At 35.2% G+C, this 20916-nt stretch overlaps 1 protein-coding gene across 1 annotated transcript; it reads left to right on the top strand.

The window, feature by feature from the left end:
* The first annotated feature begins 6349 nt into the window (after window positions 1-6349).
* On the top strand, window positions 6350-20916 carry LOC147386698 (ras-related protein RGP1). The gene is made up of 2 exons (XM_086422208.1): window positions 6350-6876; window positions 20220-20916. Exons 1-2 carry the CDS (start codon window positions 6650-6652, stop codon window positions 20668-20670), a joined length of 678 nt encoding a protein of 225 aa, XP_086278334.1. The 5' UTR covers window positions 6350-6649; the 3' UTR covers window positions 20671-20916.

Genomic DNA, 20916 nt, shown 5'->3' with positions numbered 1-20916 from the left:
CAAGCTATCCTCATAGTTTACGTAAGTGAGATTAATATTTGCAAAAAAAAAATTTGATCTATTCTACAATTTGATTGTTCATTTTCTTCCCTTTTTTACACATGGGCCAAAATTGTTTCTCAGAGTTTAAGTCATATGGGACAAAATTAGAACTTGAACTTGTAAGATCATCCTAAAAAGACTTTAAAACAAGCAAATCTTTTATTTCAAGAGATTTACACGATTTTACCCACTCTGCCTAACTTTGTGATATATATTATGGTTGAGAATGATATTCTTTCAATGGAAATTATTGAAAACTAATATAAGAGAATTAATATTGGCACCCTTTACTTATTACACTTCAATTAAAAATAAAAAAAATAAGTAAACGGTTGAGAATAAGTTGAAGTTGTGTGTCAAACTCCCATTTTTTTGCTAGATTTCTATTTTTTGGGTTTAGGATTTATATGAGCGAAATCATAATTGTAAACAACTACTGAAATTGCTTGAACAAGCGTTATAATCAATCTTAGGGGAAAATAATGCTTACTTTCTTTGATAGAACTTGTACCATATTCATCATTTTTAGTCAAAATACTATTTATATTATGATTGAGATTAAACATTGGAAATGACTATAGTTCTAATCTTCCATCATCAATATTTTATTTATGATTCATATTATTCCAACTGCAGAAGATGATTGGTGAACATAAAATTGTTCCACCACCATATCTCCTTTGTGACTTCTCTCTACATGTTTATAGGGAGGCTATTAGAATGGTTGATGGTCTAACTAGTTTGTCTTTGTCCATTGGTAGTATTAGCTATTGATAGGAGTAACTTGCCTAACGAACATTGTAATATCTTGAGTTGGGATAAAAGAAGAGTATTTGTCTTAGGTTGTTGCTGGTTTGGGTCTATCTTAACTTGGATAATCTTTATAAAAAAAAATGATGTATGACCCTCATCTATAGTTTTTTATTTTACTATATAGAAAATTTAGTAAAAACATGACCAAACCTGAAATTATGGTATTTTGCCCTACTTTCATTATGAAATGAGACAATTATGAATCTTTGATGCTAAGTTCAAGTTGTTTGCATACAACTGGTCATTCCGTCAAGTTGAAAAAAATGCATAGTTTTTTTTTTTTTTTTTTTTAATTTGTATGGTATGGCATTATAATTGAAATTTAAATAATAACTCACTACATGTAATTGAAAAATATAGTGTCAAACAAAAAAAATCATAAGCATTCCCACACAAGAATAACAAAGAGATAATAAGAAACACAAATGTAGTTGCTATTTTGTTTTGCTTCATAAATAATTGAAAGAATTTGGTTTAAACCTGATTAGCACCTCCCCAACGGAGTTGCCAAGCTGTAGATGTTTGGGTTTCAAAACCTTTGGGGAGGTTTGAGCTCATCTACTTGGGTCAAGGAGGTTCCACCATTCAATTAAAGTGTGAATGGACATCACAAAAATATTTTAAAATTTTGGTATTCTTGACTTGTAGTGACTTACATATCCAAAAGATAAAGGGGAAAAGTCTTCTTAAAAATTCTAAGGTGAGGGAGTTCGGTTGAGGGACAAAGAAGATGTCAGGCACCTTGTTCCTCCCATCCAAAGATGATTAACATAGATGAAATTTTAAATTTTATTTGAGATTTTGAAAGTAGATGGAGTTATAAAGAGTTTTAAAAAAAATTGCCTATAGTTTAATTTTAGAAAATAGACAAATTAAACTAATGAGCAAGCTAAATGGAAAAATGAGCTTGCTATAATTTTGGTGAAATTAGGATTTTAGTAGGAATTCACTTGTATTTCACCATTTTGGACCCAAAAACTCTTTTAGAGGCTTATGTGCTTACTTGGGAGCATATTTTTATTGGTATAGCCTTTAAAAGGTATCTATGAATTGAATACCACCATCATAAGAAAGACTATGGACCTTTATACGTGGGTTGTGTCCTCGTGGGACTATTTTTGTATTGGTTTAGAGAGTTAGGTAGTGATCTAGAGAGATCATCACCTTTGACTCCTAACCTCTTTGGAAAATAAGATGTGATGGTGTGCAAATGTATATGTACGTAAAGGACTTACTAAGAGAAGATCACCTCCAATGAGGGTTTATTCTCTAACTTTGTTTCCATCAAGGAAATTAAAAATAAAATATCTAGTCTAGGAAATTAAATTGCAAGAAAATGTAAGTAAAAGTAAAACAACTAATTTATGAATTTAAATTACATCAAAATAAGAACATCTAAGGCTCTTAAGGAGCTTCTAAAAGACTTCTAGGGGGAGATTACCTCATAGAGGGATTACTATCTCTCCCTTAGCCTTTAGACTAGGAATTTAAAGAATTACATTTTTAAGCTAGAAAATAAACTTGCAAATAAGGAAAAATACTTAAAAGTAAAAAGGAAGAAAGTGAGAGTAGGAAGGATTAGAAGGGGCTTTATTGGTCCCACCTTAGCCTTCTTTTTCTTCTTCTTAGTTTTTTAGTTTTTATGAATTTTAAGAGAAATTTGAGATAATTGAAAAGCTAGAGAACTTTGAGAGGCAAGTTGGATAGAATTTTAGATCACACTTGAGCTCTTCATTTTTGCCTTAGATAGGTTTCATATTTATAAGATTTTGAGAGACCTTTGGAGATAGTTTGGTTCTAAAACCTAGAATACCTAATATTCTCAAGAAAATCATATAGAATGATTTCATTTACTCTTCCTTAACTTAACCTTAATGGTTTTTTACTAACCCATGAGTTTAACTAATCAAGATGATCAAATGATATGTTAGTAAAAACTCAATAATTTTTAGATAATTGGGCCAAATAACATATAATTTTGGACATTTTAGACTGTCTACTTATATTGGCTTTTAACAACTTAAGGATAAGAGTGTTTTTACCCACAAGTTCTATGGTCTTCTTTTAGATGGTCAAAATTTTCATAATCTCTAAAATTAAGTTATTTTACTTTGAATGTTATGGAATCTTTTTGGTTCTTGAGGAATAGTGAAGGGTAAAATGGTGAATTATTTCTAATGAGTCTCAATAAATCAAGGTTAAAGGAACTAATTTATCTTAAGTAGGGACCAAAGGTGATTTTGAGTCAATATTAGGGGACAATGAAGATTATCAAAACACCTGGGTGGGGGAGAATTATGAGATTTATGGCATGAGTACTTAAGGAATTAAGAAAGGATTAGATGAGGGAAAATCCAATTTAAGAAGTTTGATGAGGTCATTTTCTTGAAGAATCTCGTGTACACATAAGTAGGCTAACTACCTAACTAATCTGGCCATATGTAAGGAACGACCATAGCAATTTATACCTATGCACTACACAACAAGAAATCAAAACAAAACATGACTTGTCCATATTTGCCCAACAACCAGACTATGCATATGCTTTAATTACTATGCATATGCTTTAATTGCCGTTTGTTACTGAAGGCTAGGAAAAAAACCTAATTTTTATTATTTGTTTATTGGTTTGAGTAGGTCCCATTCGATTGGTCAAAATTTTATTGATTTGATCCTTAACACTAGATTCGAATGAGCTTTCGGGCTTGTTTGATCAAATTGGGGTGTTTACAAACATATTTTTTAAAGGCATCAATCCAATCTTTGTCACAATTTAATTAGTTGATAAAGTGCGGGTAATGTAAGCACGTGGTCTTATTTAGAACACATAACATGATTTGAAATGGTGGAATTTTTTATTAAGGAAGAAATGATAGTTTTAATTGTTGAAAAAGTAACATTTAAATCATACATTAAAAAAAACTTATTTTTCTAATCATGAAGGTATTTCTAGAAATACTTAAGGAAGAAATGTACTGAAAATATTTAAATCATAAAATAAAAATAAAAAGTATTTTATGAAATGTATTCGGTAAAATTTGTTTAATTTTCGATTTATGATTTTCTGATGAAAATGTACCATATATATATATATATATGTGTGTGTGTGTGTGTGTGTGTGTGTGTGTGTGTGTGTGTGTGTGTGTTACAACACATTTTATTGATCATAACTCGATTATTAATAAAAGAATAATATCTTTTGAATAATTTTCTTCAAAATATAGTGGGGTCGTAATTGGCAAAACCATAAATAATATTATAAGAGAATATAAAATTTCTAATAAATTTTTTACTATTATTTTGGATAATGCAAAAATAACGATGTAATTATATCTTTTCTTAAAGATTATTTATTAACTATAAAAAATATTAAAAAATTATCTAATGTTTGTTGTACCGCACATATTTTAAACTTAATTGTACAATCTGATGTTTTGTATATAGGTAAAATAATTGAAAATATTAGATAAACTATTAATTTTATTAGATTATCACATATTAAACAAAAAACGATTTAATGAACTTTGTGAATTAAGTCATTTAAAATCTATTAGATTACTATTAAATATGCCACATAGGTGGAATGTAATTTATATTATTTAAAAAAAATTAATTCCTTATAAAAATCTAATTAATACTTTATTATTCGAATTAAATAGTGAAATATAAATAAATGATGAAGATTGAGAAATCCATCAAATATTTGTGAATTTTTTCATTAGTTTGTCGGAACTACCATTTTTTTTGAAAGTAAAATATGTTAATCTGTGGAGTTTTATTTACACTTTACTTCAATTAAAGATATTTTAAATCGCAATTCTCATAATCTAAAATTATTTCAAATGATTTCAAATTTTAATAAACACTGGGGGTACAATTCTTACAAAATTAGCATTTGCTTCAATTATGGATTATATGTATAAAGTTAGAATTTTACAAATTATTTGGAGTTTACATCTTGAAATTGATGCTCAAATATAATTAGATAAAATTAAAAATAAATTATTTAATCTTTATAAAGTTTATGAAATTAAATTTTGTGTAACTAATTTACCACCACCACCATCATCAACATTTAGTGGTTTTAAATATAACTTTTAACGATTATTAACAAACACACCTACAATCCATTTTCAAAATACTCTAATATCAGAATTACAACGTTATTTGAATTATAATCCTATAGAAATTTGGGATGAGAGTACATATAATGTATTAGATTGGTGGAAGGGCTATAATGCGTAATATCATGCATTATTTGTGATGGCACATAATCTACCAATAATTCATGTCTCTATAGTTGCTTCTGAATAGACTTTTAGTGCAAGAGGAAGAGTTTTAACTTCGATTCGAAGTTGTCTAATTTCAGAAATGGTGGAGGTTCTAATTTACTTAAGAGGTTGATGAGAAGTCGAGAGCGGGGAACAAAAAAGAGAAAAACAAACACAATTAAAAGAAACATTTGAAGAATTAGTTTTTTTTTTTATTGAGTTGTGCATATAATAGATAGATGTACTAATACTATAGTCATGTAGTACCTCCCCTTTTTACAATTTAATTTTACAAATATAATGTAATCAATCAATGTAATGCACTTATTTTTAATGTAACTTTACATTTCTATTAATACAAGTATGGTAGAAGTTTTAGTTATTCATTTTATGATGTCTTTTTAATTATTTATAATTAGTTGTTTAAAATTAAATCTTATGATATAAGTGCTTTATTATGTAAGTTATTTTATACATTATATTAGTATAATTTACATAAGTTATATAAATAATTTTTAAAGTTATTTATAAATTTATACTAGTTATATACTAGTTAAAAATTTCAAATTTCAAGTTTATATGAGTTATAAATGATTTTTAAATATTTATTTAAAAACAAATTTGAGCAAAATTGAAGTTTATGTAAATTTATATAAGTTATAAAATTCAAAATTCAAGTTTATATAAGTTATAAATGATTTTTAAATATTTATTTAAAAAAATCAAATTTCAAATATTTCAATTTACTTGAATCGAAATTAGACTCAATAATTTTGGTTCGATTCGATTTTGGTTCCTGTCGTTGGAATAATTTCTTTGATGAGATTGAATGTGTTAATTTTTTTCTTCTTCATATTTTAAGAAGAAAGCATTGCAAATATCAACTAAACACATAAAATATGATTTCGCAAGAGATTTTCCGTGGCAACCAGACAATATTAAAATTTTCATCTCAAAAGTTTTACAATACAATACATTTGCAATGTAAATCATTTACATTTGCAAATGATTTGTAGTTCATCAAGCAGGGCTGAGGTTAAGTTTTGGTGCAAGGGGTGCCAAAATAAATTTGGCCATATATCCCAAAGCGTAGGCAACGTGGCACACAAAGAAATGTATGGTGTTGGATAGCTATTGGTCTCCGTCGAGTACAGAATCTCACATAGAAACAAAAAAAACCCGTTAAACCTGTGCCCGCAGAAGCCGTTGGTCTCTCTCTCTCTCTCTCTCCTCTCTAAATTCCATAGTTTAGAGAGAGAGAGAGAGATTGCAACAACGTCACCACGTCAAAATCACATCTCAAGTCTTCTTTCCCCATTTCTTCCGAAACCCTAACATAACCCTAATTCGATACAGATCTCATGACATGCTTCAAGTCCCTCAATTTCTTCTCTTCTCTTCACACCGGAGCAATCATCAAACCTTAATTTCTCTGCACATGATCCCATTTTTGCTTGATTGACCTTGGGTTTTTCAATTATTCCTTGAATTGGGTGATCGAGAAGAGATTTGATTGCAAAAAGATGTCGAATTTATATGGAGATTTCAATCAGAAGATCGATTATGTATTTAAGGTTGTCTTAATTGGGGATTCGGCTGTTGGTAAATCTCAGCTTCTTGCACGGTTCGCCCGGAACGAATTCAGTTTGGATTCGAAAGCTACTATTGGGGTTGAATTCCAGACGAGGACGCTCGTTATCGATCACAAAACAGTTAAGGCACAGATATGGGATACTGCTGGGCAAGAAAGGTGTAATTTTTCTTCTCCTTTGTTCTTGTGTTTGTTGGATCAAATTATTTGATCTTCAGAATTTATGGGTTTACTGTTGTATTTGGAGCTTAATTTCAAATTTCCTGGGATCATCAATTGGTTATTAGAGAGAAAAATTAGCTATTTGGTGCTTGTACTTGAACATGAATTAGAAGAGACTAATTGGATTAATACTCCTAATTAACAAGTCAAATGGGTTAATATCAACCCAAAAGGGTTGGTGAGATGGCCATGACATCGTCTTAGGAAGCGGATGTCTTGATTTCAAATTCGCCCGTTAGGGTCCACCAATACCAGAAATTACCCGGTGCATGTGGGGGGAGAGAACGGCAGATGGACAAGGATTTGATGGGTGCTCTAAGAGGCCCAGATACATCGGTATCAAAAAAGGGTTATTTGTTTCCTTTTTGAATCCATCATCACACTTATAAAGCTAGGATGACAGATCACGGTTGCTTTAATACTCAAGATCAACTGCTTGGAATTTAAAATGTATTCTATGTTGGGAACTTGCTGAAAATTTGCATTACCTTTCGATTGATTATTGTTTCTTATGATACTGTCATGTTCTTTAATGGATCTTTGTAGGATCATTTATATTTAAGAGCCCTTCTAGGTTGTTTTGAGTGTGTGTCTGGGTTGGTAATCAATTTTTTTAAAAGCAAGCTTTATGGAGTAGGAGGTTGTAAGTTTCGCCCAAGCTTTGGGTTATAAGGTTGGATCCTTTCCCTCCTCATATCCGGAATGTCTCTTGGTTCTGGGTATTGGGTGAAGTTTTTATGGGACCTGATTGTTTAAAAAGTGGACAGAATGATACCCTCTTGGAATACAAGGGACCTTTCTAATGGTGGACTCTCATAGTCTCATCAAAAGCGTTCTGTTTAGTTTCCTGGTGTCTATCATGTTCTCGTTTTTGATGACAATGTAGTTGGCTAAGACCAATGAAAGGAAAGTGAGGTATTTCCTATGGAGGGCCGATAGTCGTTTAAGTTACACTTAGTTAGGTGGGAGAAGGTGTATATCTCCCCAGAAGAATGGGGAGTTAGGGGTTAGGTGGCTCAACGAGTTGAATCAAGTGTTACTTGGCTAATAATGGAGATTTGGTGTGTGGAGGATTCCAATTTTTGGGAAATGACATACAAAAAAGATTGGATGTGATGATTTGGGATGGGGGAGTTGTCAAGCTTGTACCCTTATGGGTGCAGAGTGTAGCATGGCATCCTTGATGGAGAAAAAGATAAATTCAATAGAGGAATTAGGTTTTGAGGGAGGGAGGGGTGATAGGGTGAGATTTGGGAAACTAGGTGGTGCAGGAATTCTATTCTTAGACCTCAATTTCCTCTCTTTCTTTCCTACCAAAAAGAGCCATTCAATTCACAATACTATTGGGGGAGCAAGTGCGGAGATGAATTGTGATCTTAATCTTAGGAGGAATTTGAATGGATGGGAGGTGGACTCTATTGCAAGAACGATGGACCTTATCTCAGCTTATGCAATTTCCTCTTCAACAGAAGATAAGACTTATTTGGTTAAAGAGTCCATACGGTAAATTCTCAGCCAAGTCTTTGTACTCTTTACTCTCCCATCCTCGGGCACCTATACTTTTCATTTCTGGATGCATTAATATGGGGTGTCAAAAGTGTCATCTAAGTTAGCCTTCTCTGTTTACTCTTCTACTCTTGGAAAAATTCCAATCATTCACACTCTCATTGTTCATAAATGATTGTTCTGTACTTCTGCATTATGTGTAAGGAGAATGATGGACGTGTATTAACAGTTTTCTTCCTGATTGTCCTATAGCATAATCCATTTGGTCTCATTTCTTCTTCTTGTTGCACGTATCCTCTGGACTCTTACTTTCTCAGTGTAGTCCCTTCATGCTTGCCGGTCTGTATCTACTTTTTAGTGCTAAGAGAAAAATTGTGTGGAGCCTCTTATCAATTGTGATTTGCTGGATTATTTGAAAGGAACGGAATGCCAAAATGTTCAAGGGGAAAAGGCGAAGCCTCAATAATGGAAATCAAAGCCATTATACTTTTTTGGTCCAAGATCCAAAATGATTTCAAAAGGATATTTTGTGAGGACCTTGTTTTTAGATGGGATTCTTTGGTACTGTGAGTTGCTTTGTGGTTGTGTTTTGTTCTTGCTTTAGTTTCGTTGTTTGTCTTTAGTTTATTGTTGGTTGTGCTTTGATTGTTTCTTTGGTAGGTTTCCTTGATCTTCATTCGAACATATTCTCTTGCATATGCTTCTTTTTTTCACTTTTTTTTAATGCAATCATTTTTACTGATTAAAAAAAGTGGTAGCTTTCAGTGCAACCACCTGTCATAGATGTAAGGAGAGGAATGCTAGATCTTTGAATTTAAGATGAAAATCGCTATTGAAACCCTAGAAGTTATAATCAATTAACTAGTATAAAATGTATTCTTATTGTTTACTTCACCAAGGACAATCAGCTGAAAAAGAGAGATTTTATCTACAGAAGTATGCTCTAATCATATCACTCACATACCTAAATGGTGTACTTAGCTCAAACCTATTGCTGATATTTGGTCTTTAAACATGAATGAATTATTAATAGGTTATCAAAAGAATATTAATGAGTACCATTGAAACCTGTTTAGGGACTCTTCATTTGTCTTTTCCTCTTTATTGTAGAAGAATTATGTGTAACTATTGAAACTGGGTAAATTTCCATTCAATCATATTTTGTAGTTCGAGATATGAGTGTGAGATTTGGAAAAGGGTTAAGAGTTCTTTGGGAGGGGGGTTCTTTTGTGAGTGGGAAGGAGGATGTGTCTGTAGAACTACATTTTAAATGTGAAGGCATTGTTGAGTTGCTTCAATGTCCCAAAGTATGAAATGTAATCCTCACAGCACGCCTTTTCAATGAGCATTAAAAGTAGATCAATATTAGGATATACTAAGGAGAACTTGAGGTGTAATCCTCACAACACGCCTTTTCAATGAGCATTAAAAGTAGATCAATATTAGGATATATTAAGGAGAAATTTAGGAAAAAATAATGATCAATTTCAAGATGGGAAAAAATATGTGTTTGCTAGTATTATATAATTTAGGATGGCTTACTATCTTAACAAGAGTTATTGCAGAGAGGGGACATGCCACCACAAGTTTATACATGCTTGGTCTTTTTCAAAGCCTTAGTGGAAGATCCGATTGCTTAATGAGCATTTATGACTTTTCCCTTCTTATGCGGAGTGACATCATATACCCTCATCTATGCTGGTACTAAATATATTTCCTCATTCTAAGTTTTCCCTTCTTATGTCATGTATTATATCTTCTATTTGTATGGTGTTGTAGTATGTGGCTCATATTGAGTGGAACACGTATATAGAGAAAGCAGGCTGATGCCGAGAGTGAAGCGGAGTGGAGTGTAGCGTACCGAGCGGAGTGAATTAACAATGAAATTTTGATTCTATTCAAACTTTGATTTAATCATTTAGTCTGTTGAAGGATGTTTAAAAATAAATAAAAAAAATCAATGTAACAAAAAACAATTGTGGACCTACAGTTATGAGGGATAAATGCCCCTTCTAGCTTGAGTGGAGTGATGTCCACACTACCTCCACTTTATTCCTTTCATTTAAACACCCCTTTTCAATAATATCCTTTCAACTTTTCTAACTTTCTTTTTCACCCCATTTTTCAATAATACCCATCTAACTTTACTATATTTCCTCTTCTATTCCTTTAAATCACTTTATTGTCTTCCCTTTTTCTCCCCCTTTCTTAATAATCTCTCAAACTTTATTATTCTTTCCTGTTTTTACCTCATTAACCTTAAAGATTTTTAATAAGACACCATCCAACATTATTATTTTCTCGTTTTTACCTCATTAACCCCAAAGAGGATGCCCGAGCCATAGGAACATGCTATATCAATAAAAAGAGACATTGACTTTTAGGTGAAGGGGGCAAGCTCAATTTTGCATTTTCTGAGGAGTAAACCTAATATCCCCATTTTAGTAAGGATATTTACTGTTTTATTGCCAAGGACGATTAATAAGTTGGGGGTGTGGGGGCAACGCCCCGCGGTACGGTACAAGGGTATCATTGGAATTTTCTAATACCTTTTGTACGGCTAGGGTTTACTATAAATTCATATGATGCAACCCTAATTTGACATATAGTAAAAATTTAGCCCCTTACTCTTGTGAATGTAAGCACACTGCCAAACCACATTAAATCTATGTGTGTGTGTGTGTGTTTTTTTTGTTTTCTTTTTTTTGTACTATTCATCATAATTGCCACACGTAGCACAACAATTTGGTATCAGAGCTCAAGTCACAATGTTTGGGATTTTTTCTGCAAAATTCGACATGGTCAAGTTCGATGGATCTGATAATTTCCAATTATAGCAGAAGAGGGTGAAGGATCTGTTAGTGCAGTAGGACATGGTGAAGGCTTTATACGGAAGGCAACCGAAAGGCATGGACGACATAGATTGGAAGGAATTGGAAGCGAAGGTTGTGGCAACTATATCAGGCTTTGTCTGGCTAATGACGTGATGTATCACGTCATGGATGAGGAATCACTGGCGACAGTTTAGTCAAAACTGGAAAGTCGGTATATGTCCAAGTTGTTGACGAACAAGGTTTATCTTAAGCAGAAACTGTATGGTCTTAAGATGTCAAAGGGCACAAATCTGAATCAATATATCAATGTGTTCAATCAGATTGTTAGTGATTTGAAGCGAGTTGATGTGAAGTTCGATGATGAAGACAAGGCATTGATATTATTGAATTCCTTACCTACTTCTCCTACGTATGAAAATTTGGTTACAACTCTGATGTGGGGGAAAAAAACTCTTGAATTGGAGGAGATCACAAGTGTCCTATTAGGCTTTAATTTGAGGAAGAAAGCCGGTGATGAGAATTCACAAGGTGAAGGACTTGTGGTGAGGAGTAATCAGAAACGTGGGAGAAACAAGTCCCGGAGCGGTTGAGTAACAATAAAGCTCGGTTTAAATCTAGGAAGAGGAAGGACATACAGTGTTATAAGTGCGAGAAAAAGGGGTACATAAAACGAGAATGTCCAGAGAAAAAGAAGGGGGATACAAAGAATAAAGAAGGTTCATCAAAGTTTGCGAATGTAGTGGAAGAAGTAGACTCAGAGAACGGTGACGGGGATATGCTTTTTGTTTCATCCAGTTCAGATCATCTCACAGACTCTTGGATACTGGATTCGGCATGCTCTTATCACATGACACTCAATAAAGATTGGTTTGACACCTATAGGTTAGTTAATTCTGGTTCTGTTCTGATAGATAATGATGCTTCATGCAAAATTGTTGGAATGGGGAATATCAAAATTAAAATGTTTGATGGTGTTGTTAGAACATTGTGTGATGTTAGATATATATCGGATTTGAGGAAGAATCTGATTCATTAGGCACTTTATTTTGTAATGGGTTTAGTTACAAGTTTGAAAGTGGAGTAATGAAGGTGAGAAAAGGTGTTATGACAGTAATGAAGGGGCATAAATTAGCATGAAATATTTATAGACTACTAGGTACCACAGTTGTAGGTGGACCTCTAGCCATAAAATCTGAGTCAGATAGCACAGTCTTGTGGCATATGTGGTTAAGCCATATGGGTGAGCATAGGATAATGGAACTTCATAAGAAAAATCTATTGAAGGGTGTCAAAACATGCAAGCTTGATTTCTGCAGGTATTGTGTTCTTGAAAAACAGAATAAGGTGCAATTCATGACAGCCACACACAGGAAAGATGGGATTTTTGACTATGTTCATACAGATGTTTGGGGGCCTGTAAGGGTAGCATCACGGGGAAGACATATGTATTTCGTGATTTTCATTGATGACTTCTCACAAAAGGTTTAGGTGTACTTCATGTGACACAAGTCAAAAACATTTTCCAAGTTCAAGTTGTGGAAAATTGAAGTAGAAAACCAGATAGGGAGGAAGATCAAATGCCTCAGGTCAGACAATGGTACTGAGTACACAGAGTCAAACTTCATGGAATTGTGTGAGTAGCATGGGATCAAGAGACACTTCACAGTATGCAAGACACCACAACAGAACGGTGTAACGGAAATGATGAACAGAACAATAGCTGAAAAAACAAGGTGTCTCAGGTTGAATGCAGGGCTTGCCAAGAACTTCTGGGCAGAAGTAGTGAATATGGCATGTTACTTAATTAACAAATCACCTAAGGCAGTACTAGATGGGAAAGTAGCAGATGAGGTATGGACAGGCAACGTAGTAGACTATTCTGGTTTGAAAGTATTTGGATGTCCAACCTATGTGCATGTTTCTAGTGAGGAGAGGTCAAAGCTTGATGCGAAGTCTAGATAGTGTATTTTTCTGGGGTATTAGAAAGGGGTGAAAGGTTTCAAGCTCTGGGATCCAAAGGCAAACAAGGTGGTGATCAGTAGAGATGCGATTTTTAAAGAGAAAGCCATATTGCAGCGTACTCGGGAAGAAGAGAAACAGGTGCTAGAAAATTGCAGCAACAATGAGCATGTGGTGCAGGTGAAGCTAAAAACCCATGATAGAGAAGAAAATGCTCAGAATGCAGGAAATTCTAACTTAGAGGATCAACAGCATCACAATACAACTACAGATAGACCCAGATGCATTATTAGGCCACCCACCAGGTATGGTTTTGAAGATTTGGTTTCTTATGCACTTATTACTAGTAGCGGGGATCCTACAATTTTTCAGGAGGCATTACACAGTCGAGAAAAGTATATGGATGGGTGCTATGAAGGAAGAAATGCAGTTTCTGCATAAGAACCAGACATGGGAGTTGGTGGAGCTTCTAGAGGGGAAGAGGGCGATAGGATGCAAATGGGTGTATAAGAAGAAAGAAGCAGTATAAAAAAAAGAGGGTGAGAAGTTTATGGCTCGTTTAGTAGCAAAGGGTTACTCACAGAGGAAAGGGGTTGATTATAATGAGATCTTTTCCCTTGTGGTCAGATACACTTCCATCAGGGCAGTGTTGGGTTTGATAACACATTTTGATATGCAGTTGGAACAAATGGATGTCAAGATAACTTTTCTCTATGGTGATTTGGAGGAACATATTTGCATGGTACAGCCAGAAGGGTTTAGTCAATCTGGACAGGAACACTTGGTCTGTAAATTGAGTAAATCACTTTATGGGCTGAAGCAGTCTCTGAGGTAGTGGTACAAAGGATTTGACTCTTACATGATTCGGATTGGCTACAAGAGATGTGAGTATGACTTTTGTGTTTATGTAAAGAGCCATGATGATGATTCATTTATTTATTTTGTTATTTTATGTGGATGATACGTTGATTGCTGCAAAGAGTATGAGTGAGGTCAACAAGTTGAAGACTTTGTTGAATAGAGAATTTGACATGAAGGATTTGGGTGCGGTTAAGAAGATTCTTGGGATGGAGAGGGACAGAGCTTCCAGGAATTTATGGTTATCTCAACATAGCTATATTGAGAGAGAGTTGGAAAGGTTCAGCATGGATAATGCAAAACTAGTGAGCACCTTTGGCGAATCATTTTGGATTATTTATAGCTTAGTGCCCGAAGATAGATGATGAAGTACAAGACATGTCAAAGGTCCCATATGCTAGTGCAGTAGGGTGCTTGATGTATGCTATGGTTTGTACAAGACTAGATTTGGCACAAGTAGTCAGTGTGGTGAGCAAGCTTCTATCAAATCCAGGACGACAACATTGGGATGCAGTCAAGTGGATATTTAGATACTTGAGGGGTATTACAGACTATGGCATCATGTTTAGCAGACAACAGGGTGATCCTTCAGTTGTAGGATATGTGGATGCAGACTATGCAGGGGATTTGGATGACAGGAGGTCTACCATAGGTTATGTATTCACTCGTGTGGGGGGGGGGGGTTATTTGTTGGAAGTCCATGGTTCAGTCTCTAGTTGCACTATCTACAACTGAGTCAGAATATATGACAGTGGCTGAGGCTGCCAAGGAAGCTTTGTGGCTTACAGGTTGGTCAATGAGCTAGGTATTCAACAAGGTGGAGTTCAGTTGCATTGTGATAGTCAGAGTGCCATTTATTTGGCAAAAAAACCAGGTGTATCATGCAAGGATCAAACATAGATGTGAGATTTTACAAATCAGGGAATTGGTTTTTTCTGGTGAACTTTTGCTTGAGAAAGTTCACACTTTTGAGAATGCAGCAGACATGTTGACAAAGCCTGTTACCATAGATAAGTTCAAGCATTGCTTGGATTGATTAATGTCTCCAAGTGCTAGATGTGAGACGCCCCAACCTATTGTCCCAGGTGGAATTCTAGGTTATGTTTTTTTTTTCTCCTAAGGGGTGGATATTGTAGTAGTATCTTGTACAGCTAGGGTTTACTATAAATTCATATGATGTAACCCTAATTTGACATATAGTGAAAATTCAGTCCCTTGCTCCTGTGGATGTAGGCATATTGCCAAACCACGTTAAATTTTGTGTGTTTTTAATTTTTTTTTCTTTTTTCTTTTCCATACCATTCATCATAATTGCCGCACGTAGCACAACATATAGAATATGGGATTCCCGGGTACCATACTGGATGCACCTTATCCTATTGGCCTTATGATGGGGATATGAAATATTGAAGAGTAGATTTTAGTTTTTATTTAGTTTTTTTTATTATTTTAGAGCTTTAATTTTATGGTTTTGGGACTTATTTTGATGATATGGCCTTGGCTTTGATGATGGGGAAGCATTGCTTTTAGGGTGGTTGAGTCAAAGGATCTTTCATCCAATCGTATAATAACTCAATTTCTAGTCCTTTATAATGCTTCAATTCTATCATAGAGCTGCTTCTAATTATGAAATCCAAAGTACCCAATGGAGGCTATCGTTGGGTTCACCATCCACAAAATGGCTAAGGTTCTGGAATTCTTCCAGGACCTCTTGTCATTTTGGGATGGTAACCCCAAGGATAGTGACCAATGAGCCGTTCGGGTGGTAACCCCAATGTGTGTCCCCTATGCTTGTGGTGCGAGGAGTTCGCTAATCAAGTATTGATACATTGCACCGTGGCAAATTTGTATTTGGAGGTATTTTTTACGTTTATTTAGCGTTGAGGGATGCATGCCTTGGTCAATTCAAAGCATCTTCGAGGCTTGGGGGCGGTGGGGCAATTCCTTTGGAGATTCCAAGAGACTTTTGCATTGTTGTTCCATTTGCAATATGTTGGGGGCTATGGTTGGAGCGCAATATCGATAAAAAAAATGGTTGGAGCGCAATAATTGTACATTGAAGGAAGATGCTAGATGGAAGACAATATTGTAATATCGATTTTGGGTTTGTTGTTCTTTTGTGTAGGCATTCAAGGAGTTTAGGGGGGTCTTTTTTGAAGATTTTGTAGTAAGATGGGATCAAATTGTAGCATTGCGTCTGCTTGATTGAGTCCTTTTGTATTGTTTCTTTTCATCAGTCATCTTGACCATCTTAATGAAATGATATTTTACCTATAAAAAAAAAAAAAAATCCAAGGTGCGTTGATACGATGCTTTGGGTCAGATACTGTAGGCTGGGGACCTTGTGTGAACAATTTGCCTGGGCCACAACACCCCATACATGTGATCCTAGACTAATCTAAGAAAAGAGAGTAAGGGACATGACCTCATAGGAGGCAACTAATACAGGGGACAATAAGAAGGTGACCACCTTTATTACCTTGATGTATTAGGGCATACTAAACCATTGTTCACTGTTGTTAAGACTGCAATATGAGGGGTTCATGTCCTTCCCATCAACAAGAGGCCATTTTGTACTGGCCAGACTTATCTTGGTTGAAAAGGCCCTTCCTGGAATTTTAGAGCAGTGGAGCATTCCTTGTGCTGAAACATGCTTACCCAACTACTATGTCAATACCTCCTACTCCCACTCACAAAGAAATATGCTCTCCTTCTCAAGAGACAGGATCCCTTAACTTGACCCCAAGGGTTCCTGTCTCTGGATCCTCATCTCTTAGATATCTCTCCAGTTACCGAACTAAGGCTGTCGTCAAGCTCAAATTTCCAAACTCCTCTCTGGACAACGTAGGACTGACGCCGTGATACTTGTTTGACATCTACATGTGATATCACCCCTGAGAAAAAGTTTAAAACAAAAAAAAAAAGAAGGAAAAAAAAAACTTTTTACAGATGGCATTGACCATATCCCTCCAATTGGAGGTAGATCAGGCGCCAAGTAGTTCTACCAAACATACATGCCTTCAAGAACTTGGAGACTTACCCTCCAAAAGATTGAACTGCGTTAATGAAGTTCTCAATAAAGCAGCTAAACCTGGGAACTTCTATAATCCATCTCTATTTTTATTGAGGGAAGACCAGACTGATATAAACCAATTGCTGCGATTTTTCACTTATCTTCTGTTTGGTTCCTCTCACATTCTCTTATGGAAAAATGCATCAATTTTGCCTATCTAATAATGTTTTGAGGTAGTAACTGTCATTTCCAAGAACTGCAACCTGTATAGGGCATTTTGGTCTCTTGTGGTTGACCACTCGTTCCATAATGGTATGGGAAGCGCAATAGGAAATGTCAAAGCAGAGAAATATACTTCATAAGTTGCAAAATTCGCTTTTTTTCCTTCAGCGGAAGATATCAATATTTTTGTGAATCCCTATGGACACGTACTAATGCCGTTGAATGTCTTTGTGGCCATCTGACCACACCATTAGATTCATTTTTAGGTTAGGAAAACCAGAGCCTTCTCTTCTAGTCTCTATTTCCCATCCATCAAATTGAGATGCCCCCTGTGTGAATGTTTGTGTGAGCACTAATTTCTTTCTTTGTGAGAGGGAAGGCGGAGTGATTTATGGAGCTGTTGGGTAGCTAGTAATTATTGAAATAGTGCTATCACAAGAATGGCTACCACTGCCAAATCAGCTGATGACTTTGTTGTATAGTATGAACTATGAAACATCTTCCCTTCTGTATATGAGTTGCTGATTGTGGGTCATGTCTTTAGTTGTCCAAGATCTCTTGTAAGAGGTGCCCTGACCTGGATGGCGACTTTTCCCAAGACACCCTTTGTAGGGTGCCTTGGAGGGTCCACAATTCATGGAGGTACCCTGGAACTCTAGTGCCTACCTTCATTCCCCTTGGACACCAAGTTTAGCCTGTCACCAATGGCCTTAGATTCTGTTGCAGGCTATAATCTATACCTCTTGCCAATGTAACTATGGGTTGCATTAAGTCAAATTTTAAGGCAATTTTGAGAATGGTGGTGTTAGAATTTATATTTTTGTAAAAGGGCATATTGGTCTTTTGACCAAAATTAATATAATAGGGAGAGAGGAGGCCTCTCTCTAATATCTTTTCTCCTCTATTTTCTTCTTCTTCTCCCCTCTTCTTCATTAACCTAGAATTCTACAATTTTCTTCTTCTCTCCTCTTCTTTATTAATCTAGAATTCTACAGGTGGAAATGTTGACAATCCATTGTAGAACATCTTGGTTCTTTCTTGAGTTAAGCGATCTTAATGTTGTTTCCAACATTTTGAGGTAATTAATTTTGTGGTGGTGATGGAATCATTGTATGGCAAAGAACATGTACTGAAGTATAGTATTCCACACAAACTTTCTCATATTGGTTGGGAGTGAGTTATTTCTTTTTTCCATTAGGCTTTTCTGTTGCCAGATTATTTTTTCTCTTTTCCACTCTTTATTTCAAATAGGCACTTTTCTCAGTGACATTAGAAATGATGGTGGGGAAACACTATTTCCAGTTTATTGGCTAGTGCACTGGAAATTTGAAAAGAAGTTAATTGTATGGAGAAGGATTCTTGGGTCTATGGGAAATGATATTAAACTTGTTTTGGTGTTATAGCTTCCACCATTAAGTTGCCGCTGCACTAAAAGACAACTTTTTCACTGATGTTGCCTTGTTGCCAAAAGAAGTTGGCTGAGCTGAGAAGCTGAATTTTTTTTTTTTTTTGTTTCTTTTTGCTGAAGTGTTTTGATGGATGCTTACAAGTCTTTCCTTATTTTATTACTAATTCAATTTTAAGGGGTTTAGTGAAGAATGAAACTTTATTTAGGGAGAAATTGGTGCCAAGAACTGTACTGTTTGTGCCATCCTTTCTGTCTCGCTATTTTTAGATGTCTGAAAAGATATGTATTTTTTTATATTATTATTTGGTAAATAAACATGTCAATGTTTTGGATTTCTAGTTTTAGAACCCAGTAAGAACTGACTGCAGAGAAGTTTTCATGGTAGAGAACACCAAATGCAAAGATAAGCAATTTTTTATTATAGTTGTCTATGCTAAGTTAGTGATAGCTTTTACATGGTAGAATCCCTAAAAACCTCTAGAGTAATATTTTATAATCCCTGAAATTTTCCTGCTATTTTACTGAAGATTTCCTGGACCTATCCAAATTAAACCGAAGTAAGCCTCTGCCGCCCCACCCCACCCCACCTGCGCAGCGGTATCACCTTGGAATCGAAAAAAATAAATTGGAAAATGTAAAATTTAAATTGCATTTTTCACTCTCTGAACAGTTCACCTTACCTTCATCTCCAAAATCTAGAGCTATCTGGATCTTCAATTGGTCTTCCTGTTGAGTTGTAACAAGAGTTGTCCATCTTGAATTGGTTTCGAAGTGGGTTATAGACTGGTGTTTTAAATACAAAAACAGATATGCTTGTGTCTACAGTGTGTTCGATGTGGGATGGGGTTTTTGTTCTCATCCAAATATTTGTAAGCAAGATATCTATGGGTCTCCTAGCTTTGGCCTCTTTGGGTACTGAATTTATATCTGAAGAATTTTTTTTTTTTTAATAGAGAAAATTGATAGAGAAAATACTGAATTTTTTTTTTTTTAATACTGAATTTTTTTTTTTTAATTAATATTTTTTCCTTCGTTGATCTCAACATCAGAGGATTTACATTTCTAGGTTTTCCATCTGTTGGGATACACACAGAAATGTGAGACATCAAGTCTTTTGTGTACTCGATTAACCGTACTCCTGCTTCCTTGGGAACTAACTGTAATCTTTAAATAGAGAAAATTGGCGTGACATGGTTTTTCCATTTTTAACAGCACCAATTTTTTCTAATGGCACCCCAAGATGTGTGCAAATTCTTTCGTGATTCACATATGAATTGGGATGCGATTAGCAAAAGTTGGTGTGGCAATAGAATCTCTCTTTTAAAGTTGGTCCATGGTACATGAATATTTCCTCCATCCTCTTTTTACAACTTTTTTGCTGTAATCTTTAAATTGATCCTAACATCTGGTTCTGGTCTCTCTGAGTCATCTCCATAGCTACTTGTTTGCTTTGCTAATACACCTCTAATGGTGGTTTAAGGTACCGAGCAGTTACAAGTGCATACTATCGAGGAGCAGTGGGGGCAATGCTGGTATACGACATGACCAAGCGTCAATCATTCGACCACGTAGCAAGATGGCTCGAAGAGTTGCGCGGACATGCCGATAAGAACATCGTCATAATGCTCATTGGCAACAAGTCCGACCTCGGGACTCTTCGAGCGGTCCCCACTGAAGATGCCAAGGAATTTGCACAGAGAGAGAACCTCTTCTTTATGGAAACATCGGCTCTTGAGGCCACCAACGTTGAGTCCGCATTCTTGACGATCTTGACTGAGATTTATCGGATCATCAGCAAGAAAGCCCTAATTGCCAATGAAGAACCGGAATCTGCGGGGAATTCAGCACTTCTCAAGGGAACCAAGATAGTTGTCCCGGGCCAGGAGCCAGATCCTGGCAGAAGGAAGGCCATCTGTTGTGTGTCCTCATAGACCCAGTATCGTTTCACATGCGTACTGTGATCAATCACTAACTCTTTTCGAGTTATTTTTCCTTTTCTATGTTCGGAATTGTTGTGCTTTTATTTTCTTCTTGTTGTTTCGATCTACGGATTTTTTTACATTTGAATTGAAATCACCCAACACTTTTTTCTGTGCATCATCATGTAAACCCATCGGTGCAACAGATTTTGAACTGCTCATACTGCAAAATGTTATTGATTTTGGGTTAAATTTGAA

Source organism: Akebia trifoliata, chromosome 14 (genome assembly GCF_017979445.1).
Source record: "Akebia trifoliata isolate Shusen 1 chromosome 14, ASM1797944v1, whole genome shotgun sequence".
In the NCBI taxonomy this organism is placed as follows: Eukaryota; Viridiplantae; Streptophyta; class Magnoliopsida; order Ranunculales; family Lardizabalaceae; genus Akebia; species Akebia trifoliata.
Note: the sequence above shows the minus strand (reverse complement) of the source record. Positions and strands in the feature narration are given on the sequence as shown.